This window comes from Ascaphus truei, chromosome 4 (assembly GCF_040206685.1).
Source record: "Ascaphus truei isolate aAscTru1 chromosome 4, aAscTru1.hap1, whole genome shotgun sequence".
Lineage (NCBI taxonomy): Eukaryota > Metazoa > Chordata > Amphibia > Anura > Ascaphidae > Ascaphus > Ascaphus truei.
Window position 1 is genome coordinate 60,863,934 of NC_134486.1, and position 11,345 is coordinate 60,875,278.

The window sequence follows — 11,345 nt, forward strand, 5'->3', positions numbered from 1 at the left end:
GAAAGCGGAATGTCAGCACCTGAACGTGCTGTTTTAGGGAGCCAAATCAAGGATTTCAGCTCTATTGGGGTGCAAATTGCCCTTTCTAGATCCACCCATCTTTTCAATGCAGGGTTGGAATGCCATTGAACAATTTGGCTTAATTGCGCCGCTTTGTAGTAGGACCACAGGCAAGGTACCGCTAAGCCCCCTGCAGCAGGGGGTCTTTTCATAATTAGTTTGTTTATTCTCGGTTTTTTGCCTCCCCAGATAAACTTGGAGATATCAGACTGAAGCGAGAGTAGGTCTTTCAGTCTCGGTGGCACCGGTAACGTTTGGAATAGGAATAGGATACGGGGAGGAGATTCATTTTGATACTTTGTATCCTGCCTATCCAAGAGATTCTTTGGGAGGACCACTTTAAGATGTCAGCTTTTAGAGATCGAATTAGGGGGGGATAATTTGCCTTATAAATGTCTCTGACGTCTCTGGTAATATGGACTCCCAAGTATTTAATCTGGTTCTGTTTCCAATTAAAATCAAAATTAAGCTTTAGTAGCTTTTCAACCTCCCCGGGGAGGCTGATATTAAGAGCTTCCGATTTAGATTGGTTGAATTTAAATACAGATATTTTAGTAAATTTGTCTAGCAAGTTGAAGAGGTGGGTTCCTGCTAAACATGTATATATTTACCAACAGCATTACACTGTAGAAACTGACAATGCTATTCTTATTTTTTTTTGTATGTTACTTGTTTCCCCGTCCTCCCCCACCCTGACGTGTCACCCCCCCTCGCCCATCCCCCCCCCTTTCCCTACCTCCGCGGAGAGAGGAGCCGCCGACATGGATCCACTTGGAGCCTCTATCACCACATCACCAGTCAATCCAACAGATGGAGATCCTGACCCCAGGAACGGGGTAAGAACCTGGTGCACAATCCGCATTCCACACCTGTTATCATTAGATGGCCCTTAACATTATTTCACATAATGTGAAAGGTCTCAATAGCCCGATCAAATGCAAATGAGCATTTACAGAATATAAGAGAAGAGGCGCCGACATATTGATGCTCCAAGAGACTCACTTTAGTGATAAGAGCGCCCCCCGCTATATGGATAAACAATACTCTCAGTTCTACCTCTCCTCGGCCCCTGAAAAAAAGAAGGGAATAGCTATACTTTCCCACAATAAGATCCCCTTTACTGCTAAAATAGTAAAAAAAGGACAAAGAAGGTCGCTACATTATCCTGGCAGGCTTCATACATGAGCAACCTATCACCTTAGCGGCCGTGTATGCTCCCTGCGAGAAAGATGCACAATTTTTTGACACCTTCTTCCAAACCCTACACACATTGGCACATGGTCATATAATCGTAGCAGGGGATTGCAACATAGCCCTTCAGCCACCATTAGATAGATCCAGCACCCCTAAAGAGAATAACAAAAGAGAGCGGCTCGCCCTAAACTCTGGCCTCCGGAAAAACCATCTGACAGATATTTGGAGAGAGTTACACCCGCTAGATAGGGATTATACATTTTACTCCCACCCTCACAACTCATACAGTAGAATCGACTACTTTGTCTCTAGTAGACTGGTCCCGTTGGTCGCCCGAGCGGACATCCACGATATTTCGTGGTCTGACCATGCACCTGTAGAGCTAAGGTGTAACCAAATTAAACATGACAGGCTCGGAGCAAACTGGAAACTAAATGAATCCCTTTTAAAAATACCTGACATATGCGAACACATTGGTAAGGAAATGGACCAATTCTTTGAAATCAACACAGAGTCTGTGGAATCTCGGTTGGTTCTCTGGGAGGCTCACAAGACGACCCTTAGAGGTACTTTGATAAGTGTCGCAGTGAGACGCAAGCGGGAAAGGGATGCTAAAATTAGCACCCTTCAGTCTAAATTAAGCTCCCTGTCTGTGAGACATAAAAAAAATCCAGACCCGCAGGCTCTCAAAGATTTGAAAGATACTAAGATTGAATTAAATATGCTTTTGACATCCAGGGCAGACATTTCTCTATGCTGGTCCAAGAGGAAATTTTACGAGAGGGCTAACAGGCCAGATACGATGCTGGCCCGACTGCTACGTAACACACAGTCCAACTATAATATTCAAGCAATTAGACTGAAATCAGGCCCCACCTCGGCCAACCCTAAAATTATAGTTGACGAATTTGGTAAATTCTTTGAGTCTCTTTACAACGGGGAGAAAGTGGCACACACCCCAAAAACGAGTAAGACCCTTGGAGATTTCCTGGCAAACTCGAATCTAGCATAGCTCACTGAGGCGGACAGAGATAGTCTGGGTGCCGATTTCACTATTGAGGAAATAACCACGGTGATAAAAGAATTAAAACCGTCAAGGGCCCCTGGCCCAGACGGCTTTTCGGGGCTTTACTATAAAAAGTTTTGCAAAGTACTTGCCCCAAGACTGCTCCACATGTTTAACGCGATCTTGGCAGGAGCCCCAATCCCCAGAGAGATGCTTCGGGCGTCTATTTCACTAATTCATAAAACAGGCAAAGATCTGCTGGAATGCAAAAGCTATAGACCAATTTCCCTGATCAATACTGATATCAAAATATACGCCAAGCTTTTGGCCAATCGAATAAGTCAGATCCTGCCCAGACTAATACATCCAGATCAAGTCGGATTTATTAAAGGTAGACAAGCAGCGGATAACACCCGATGAATCATTGATCTGATAGAATTGGCTAACAAAGGGAAATCACAAAATATGATGTTAAGTCTGGATGCAGAAAAAGCATTTGACAGGATCGACTGGCCGTATTTAAAGGAGACGCTCGGGGCATTTGGATTCGGAGATAGGGTGAGTGAAGAAATTATGGCACTTTACTCAGGTCCTACTGCTAGGGTCATACACCAGGGCTTCCCTTCTGCCCAATTCCAAATTAAAAGCGGCATGAGACAGGGGTGCCCGTTATCCCCCCTCCTGTTTGCCCTCTGTATGGAACCCCTAGCAGCGCAGATACGTGGCTGTCCAGACATAGTAGGGGTAGATGTTTGCTCACAATCCCACAAAGCAGCTCCATATGCTGACGACATTCTATTATTATTATCACGGCCCCTCACCTCCCTGCCAAACCAATTTAACTTTTTAAGCATTTTCTAACTTTTTTCAAATGTGAAAAAAAAATAAAAATAAATGTGAATCGAAGTTTACTCATATATACCAGTGATGGACAGGTTGGCAGCGGAATTATGACTTTTTGTTAATTAAATAAAAAATAAAATAAAGCGGTGGCTTTGTTGTTCTCCCAACAGAATGGTGTCCCTGTGTTTATTAGAAGATACTGTAAGCCTGAGTGAGTGAGATTGTAGCGAGACATGGTTATTTACAGTATGCTCTGAAAGAAGAAACTCGAACATGTAATGAGTATGTGAATGTGAGTGCAAGAGATGGAGGAGAAAAACTTAACCCAAGAAACATCAGGAAAACACTTGACAAGAGTGGGTTTCTGGTTTGAGGAAGGAGGCAGTAGGAGCTTTTGAATAGATTTATAAAGAAAGGTTAAATACTGAATTAACATTTTTTTTTAAATTGCTTTTGTCTTACAATTACAGAATAATAAAAGATGAAGGGACGTGAGAATTAATTGTCTTTTAGTATGGGTGAAAGTGATCATCCATAAAACCTCAAAAGCCATCTCTGTTTCTCTTAATCTCCTAATTATATTCAAGAAATTGTAACTACCTGTAGCACTATATTGGATTATCAGTTTTTGTCCCCTATAAAAAATATTGTACGATTCTTTTCAACAATAATTTAGAAATTGTTACAATACACCAAATATTTAACATTAAAAAACAGATATAACTGTAATGCAGAATTTTGAAAACTCATACCGTATACAATATATAAAACACACACACACACACACACACACACACACACACACACACACACACACACACACACACACACACACACACACACACACACACACACACACACACACACACACACACACACACACACACACTCTTAATCATATTCATAATATTTAGAATAATTATGACTTATTATATGGACGAAACATTACATAAGGTTTAATAAAACATTTTACTTTTTACAAGTATAGGGGATGGTGTTGATTTATTGAGAAATCTTTCAATGTTCCTCTAGTGTTTTAGATGCACAGATAATGCCACAATATGCTTTTTGTACATATTATATTAGGAAACAGAGTTAAATTTCAACTTTCTATCTGAAGCTTCACTGAAATTATAAGCTAATCAGGTACTTTTGTAAATGTAAGTACACAGAAACCTACCAAATGTCTCTATGTAGTTTCTATAATAATCTGTCTAATAATGAAAAAAACCTTTACATGGTCACTTGGTAATGTAACAATACCATTTACTTTACAATGTGTTCCATTCATATCAACCCTTGTACAAATTAGACACACGCAGTACTAAGTTCTTGTATAACTTGTTTAGTAATATCTTTAACAAGCCACATTGTAGTATCTACAAAGTGCAATATTTTCTGAACATTAGAAAAATGTACTGTATATATTTATAACATTATTATATAGAGAGTGATAACAAAGTACAAACCTTTCAAACTATTCTTTGTTTCATTTTCTAAAGCAGGTCGAGCTGCACATAAGTTTTAGGGCAGTTCCTTAAAAATCACAACCTGCTCATTGAATAACAGTTTGATTTTGAATGTATTACTTGTTTTGTGGTAAAAAACAAACAAAAAAAAACCAGGTATGCTGTAAATATTTATGATTAGTTTCTTATTAAATGCCATAAAAAAAAAACACGTTGCAGAAAAATTAAAATAATGAATGAAGCAACAAAAACATATATATGTAACATATAATACACACATGTAGATATACATAAACTCCATTGCTCTATACTTACATTTCCAAAGTAGTTGTTTTGGAGTTTGCTCTCTGTTCTCCTGAGCACACAAGGTTTACTCCAGTACAATCACAGATCTTGCAAGCATCAATTTGAACTGAACTAGCAGGGCTCAGGTAAGCAAGATGAAACAAGAGGTAAAACACATTCAGAGTCACCATGATGAGGTTGTTGTTAGAAGTTTACTGGCAGTATTATTTTAGTTCCATTTTTCTTTTGTCATGTCCTTAACTTTGGTCTGAAGTGACTAAGAGCTGTGAGAGGGTACAGTTTGTGTTTCATGCATTCAATTTCATGTGCCTATTTTTAGTCTGTATTCTGACTAACTACAAATCCCTGTAAGAGCTCCTCCTGTCTTTAACTTTGGAAAATGATTTTTTTTTTTTTTCATACCAAAATTAATTCTTTGGAGAGAATAAAATATATTTTCGTAGTGTCTCTTTTATTATGGTAAATAAGTGTAGGGAAAGGGAAGAGATGTACTCTCGCTTCAGCTTAATGTAATGAGCATATATAATTAGACACAGGTGCAAGGAGGGAACAAAGGGTAAATGATCAGAAAATGGGAAAAGAGAGCCCTCTTGAAAGCATGTAAAATTAGTGATTTAAAAAAACTATTTATTGAAGTATAAAATTAAAAAGTGTAGTAGAATTGGTAAGTCAAAATCTATGGAAAAAAGGTGAACAAAATACAGAAAAAATGCTCTATAAATACATACAGCTGTGTGAAAAAGAAAGTACACCCTCTTTGAATTCTATGGTTTTACATATCAGGACAAAATAACAATCATCTGTTCCTTAGCAGGTCTACAAATTAGGTAAATACAACCTCAGATTAACAACAACACGACATATTACACTTTGTCATGATTTATTTAACAAAAATAAATCCAAAATGGAGAAGCCGTGTGAAAAACTAAGTACACCTTATGATTCAATAGCTTGTAGAACCACCTTTAGCAGCAATAACTTGAAGTAATTGTTTTCTGTATGACTTTATCAGTCTCTCACATCGTTGTGGAGGAATAATTTTGGCCCACTTTTCTTTACAACGTTGCTTCAGTTCATTGAGGTTTGTGGGCATTTCTTTATGCACAGCTCTCTTAAGGTTCAGCCACAGCATTTCAATCGGTTTGAGGTCTGGACTTTGACTGGGCCATTGCAGCAGCTTGATTCTTTTCTTTTTCAGCCATTCTGTTGTAGATTTGCTGGTGTGCTTGGGATCATTGTCCTATTGCATGACCCAATTTCGGCCAAGCTTTAGCTGTCGGACAGATGGCCTCACATTTGACTGAATGTGGAATACTAATGTAAGGATGTGTTAATACCCCGGGTCTGTGTTCACTGTACGGCGGGTTCCGCGCGGCAAGTTAGTAGAGGGCGCCGCCATATTGTTGCGCAATGTTGCGAGGTCACTGGTATAGAGGAAAGGTCGCGCATGCGCCCAGGAAGCGTGCGAACAGCGAACCAATCAAAAGGGACTATGTACTGAACTTTGACCCCCGCGTACCTTGGAGGTGTCAGCTGGGGGAGAAGAGCCAATGAACAGGCTGGGTTGGTAGGGGAGGAGAACAGGAAGCGTGGGGGAAAAATACCACGCTAGGAGAAGGAGTGGGAGTTTCCGAGGAACAGGGAGTGTGAGAGCAGGGGGTCCGTGACCCGCCTGCCTAGGCGAGAGACTACCCCCCCAGGTCCCTAGGAGTATTCCCCACGTCACTGTAGGTTGCGGTGTTGTAGGGACGCCCGTAGTGAAGAGCTATTGTCACATTAGACAAATTCAAGCGCACAGAGTTGTGGACTGATACTGCCGTTTGGGCACAGACGGAGGAGCCAGCGACCGCGGAAGGTCTGGGACCGATGCTACGGACCCTTTGAGAAGAGTTGTGGTCACCGCCGTGACCGGGAGGTATTTTGTATTCTGCAAGTGCACCGACACCGGTTATCAGGCGCTGATCCCACCTTAGTATTAACTTGAACAGACACTAGCAGGTGGCTAGCGGATAGAAAACATTCTTTCCAAGTGTCACAAGGACAAAGTCTATGAGAGCGTGGCCGAGCCACGAGTGTACAGGACAATATCCCCTTGGAGGTGTGGCCAAGCCACTTTAGCATAATAGCTGTTATATGTGTTGGGAATTGGTGATCATGCTATGATACAGTCGCGTATATATATATGCATGCATTTTGTGTTGTCAAGGATGTGCCACCGACAGATACAGTAAAGTTTAGTTGTTTCACGATGTATGGTATGGTTCTTGCCCAGGGTAAATCTTTCGAATCGGGGATCCTGGGTAAGTGGAGGCGCTGCGCTATGTAATGAGTGTGTATTGCCCCAGGCTCCCAGCTAGCGGAGGCTCAGATCTCCTGGAGCCACAGGTGTTAGACAGTGACCGGTAGCCCTTAGGTAGGTGTTCAGAAAAAGGGCTACACTAGTATAGAGGGCCTCCACGTCAAGGCCTACAGGTAATGTGTCATGATCAATTGAGATGTCCTCTAATCTCCATAGCATAGCAGTTGTATCTTTGAGATATGAGGGAAGACTCAACGAATGGCCTTAAAATGTTATCAACATACTTGCTGGCATTTTCTGTTAGGTTCCCCAGACTTTTGACTCTAGAATACTTTGGTATACAGAGGAGTTCATGGTCGACTCAATGACTGGGAGGTTCCCAGGTCTTGTGGCTGCAAAACAAGCCCAAATCTTCACCCGTCCACCACCGTGCTTGACAGTTGAAATGAAGTGTTTGTGCTGATATGCTGTGTTTGTTTTTTGCCAAACGTGGAGCTGTGCATTTTGGCCAAACACCTCCACTTTGGTCTCGTCTGTCCAAAGGACATTGTTTCTGAAGTCTTGTGGTTTGTTCAGATGCAACTTTGCAAACCTAAGCCATGCTGCCATGCTCTTTTTAGGGAGAAGAGGCGTTCTCCTGGCAACCCTTCCAAACAAACCATACTTGTTCAGTCTTTTTCTAATTGTACTGTCATGAACTTTAACATTTAACATGCTAAGTGAGGCCTGTAGAGTTTGAGATGTAACCCTTGGGTTTTTTGCAATTTCTCTGAGCATTGCACGGTCTGATCTTGGGGTGAATTTGCTGGGACATCCACTCCTGGGAAGTTTGGCAACTGTCTTGAATGTTTTCCACTTTTGAATAATCTTTCTCACTGTAGAATGATGGACTTTAATTTTTTTGGAAATGGCCTTATAACCCTTCCCAGATTGATGGGCAGCAGCAATTGCTTCTCTAAGATCATTGCTGATGTCTTTCCTCCTTGGCATTGTGTTAACACACCTGAATACTCCAGACCAGCAAACTGCTAAAACTTCGGCTTTTATAGAGGTGGTCACACTTGCTGATGATCAATTAATCAATGGCATTTGATTAGCAGCACCTGTCTGCTACTTAGCATCTTAATTTCTATGGAAGCAGTAAGGGTGTTCTTAGTTTTTCACACATAGCTTCTCCATTTTGGCTTTATTTTTGTTAAAAAAATCATGACACGGTGTAATATGTCATGTGTTGTTGTTCATCTGAGGTTGTATTTACCTAATTTTTAGACCTGCTAAGGAACAGATGATTGTTATTATGTCCTGATATGTAAAACCCATAGAATTCAAAGAGGGTGTACTTTCTTTTTCACACAACTGTATACAGTAGTTGTCAGACAGAAAGAGATCCGTATATCTTAAGCTTTAAATAGTAAATTGGATAGCAAAACGACCTATAGCGCACAGGAGAGAACAAAACAAAACATAGTGTAATCTATAAACACTAGATATACATTCCTGCTATAAAGAATGCACTTACAGGATATCAATTCAAATAGGGCAAAAGCAGATGATCTCAGCTAGATGTGTTGATTAAACGAATCCATGCTTCCAATCCTCTTATAAACTGGTGAACTATACTATGCTCCCAGATAGATATGATGAGAAGGGATAAGGAAAAGAAAAAGAGAGAGAGACAGCGCTCTCAAGTACAAAACAATTTATTCAACTAAAACAGCCAGGATATATCCGTGACGAGGAAGCCCCACTCTAGTTCTCTCCTGCAAGAGAAACTCTCACTGCTTCCTGGACAGACGTCCTGCGCCCTTTCCTCATGGTGTCACAGTCCACAGTCCGTACACTGCTGGCAGACACTCAGCTGTTAGAAGAGGCGACCCGTGTCTCTCTCCGCCGGTGTCTTGCATACACTGACTCTTCCGGTCACGTGATGGTTCTCCTCGCGTCTCGCGAGATCTCCTCAGAAGGTAACAGGAAAGCTTCAGTAGTGGCCACTCGATCTCTCACGGCTTCACCTTGCTTTCCACCCTACTAGTTTCGCCGTCTGCTTCGTCAGGGGCTTTCATCTCATCCATTGATAGAGTTCAAACACAGGGTAAAGTCATGTGGCTTGCTGATGCAAAAAAGAAAGAAAGAGTCTGCTAGTATGAACAGATTACTGGGTGCAGCTAGAGTATGAGTCAGAACTACCTAACAATCAGGTAACCGTGATCATAGTAGTAATGATGCCAGAAGTAACAAAGTATCTCCTAATCAAATACACAGCCCAAGTTTACTGGTTACTTCTGGTTTCTGGTTTCCAGTTCCAGAATGAAAGCATTATATGCTTAGGAGACTCTGACGGACCCTGTAATATTTAGAGACCAAGTTACTGTATAACCGACTTTTGGGTTTATATATTGTTTGACATTATTACTACTATGATCACGGTTACCTGATTGTTAGGTCGTTCTTTCTCACACCCTAGCTGCACCCAGTAATCTGTTCATACTAGCAGACTCTTTCTTTTTTGCATCAGCAAGCCACATGACTTTACCCTGTGTTTGAACTCCATCAATGGATGAGATGGTTAGACTTGAACTGACATTCCCTATTGATGAGTTTATTACTATAACAAGAGGCTACTAATTTAGTGTGCCCGTATACTATATAGCTTTATACAAGTGTGTGTTTGTATACACACAAAAGGTTAATTATATCTTAAGCGGCTATAACTGGATACGAATGCTGATTCTTGCCTCTAGGATCGCTTACACATTGTGTGCCTATAGTTGAGGTATTGTGCATGATTAGGTCTATTAGCTATATCTGAGCATGATGTCTATCTGTAGTATTTACTCTAGTGACCATTACTGGAGCATTAACACGTGACTTACTATTACAGATTTATATATCAGTCTACACGCTACCTTTTCTAATGGTTACAGGGTTTTAAACATTTTTACTGTTGTTCAGTCCTATGTCTACATCAACTATATTTTTGGATGATAATAGCAGTAAGCATATTATTTGACTCCATACTTCAAGGAGTTAATTTACTAATTAAAGCTTAAGATATACGGATCTATTTGTGACTGACAACTACTGTATATGTATTTATAGCGCATTTTTTCTGTATTTTGTTCACCTATTGGCCATAGATTTTGACTTACCAATTCTACTACACTTTTTAATTTTATACTACAATAAATTGTTTTTTTAAATCACTAATTTTATGTTTAGACACAAAGTGCTTTTAAGAGGGCTCTCTTCTCCCATTTGCTGTCTCTTTTATTACAGTTTTCATTGTTTGTAACATGTTTAAGACTTTTAGCACTTCTTTTTATATACATAATCTTTTTGTTACTACTATATGAAGGATGATTTTTTTTAATGAGTCCAGTGTGTTTCCAGGGCTTTCAACTTTAGTTTGGGGGAGAGATAGAAAGAGATTAAGTTCAGAGAAAATATTAGGCAAATGAGTACCAATTAATCACATGAAAATGTTAAGGCAGTGTAAATCTAACTGGTTCTATCAATATCCCCTAGCTGGTTACATCTTGTTCTGGGAGGACTGAGTGTAGCTGCCAAAACAGACCGTGGTGATGTGTCTAATGCTTCAATGGAATTGGGTTTCGCTTACTAATATTATCCACCAGCATTATTATCCAATTGACATTTTCAAATGCTCACATTTGAATCACAATAAATGCAATTTGGGGTGAATGTCCAAGTATGAATTATGTTACTAAATGTGTATGAGTGTAGAGTATATATTTTCTGATAATGAAAACAGTTATAGGATTAAAATGAGATTTGTTCTCTATAAATGAGAAAAACTACAGATTTTCACAAACAAATGGGAGATTGGGTAGTATGTTCTCATATACTGTAGTACTGTTGATAAAAAGCACATTTTTAGCGTTTAACACTTTTAGGATATACTGTATATATCACTGAAATAATAATAATAAAAAAAACAAAAAACAAAATTCCAAATAGGTTTATTTAACATAAAACAAAAATATAAGACCTGTATGAATTATACGTTTACAATTTAGGAATACAAAAGCAGTCTGTGTCCCTTATTCAACATGCAGTGAAACCGTCATCCCTTTGCTTGAGCAGATGTCCCTTCCATTCCAATGTATGAAATATATAAGATACAATCTTCCCAAGCAATGAACAAGAT

General features: G+C 39.8%; 1 protein-coding gene across 1 annotated transcript in view; it reads right to left on the reverse strand.

The window, feature by feature from the left end:
* The window catches only part of LHCGR (luteinizing hormone/choriogonadotropin receptor), a 177,673-nt gene extending 172,508 nt beyond the window's left edge, over nucleotides 1-5,165 (reverse strand). The window contains exon 1 of the mRNA XM_075595844.1: nucleotides 4,888-5,165. Within this exon, the coding sequence (XP_075451959.1) occupies nucleotides 4,888-5,048 (161 nt within the window). The 5' untranslated portion in view covers nucleotides 5,049-5,165. The remainder of the gene's footprint in view (nucleotides 1-4,887) is intronic.
* Nucleotides 5,166-11,345: the final 6,180 nt, after the last annotated feature.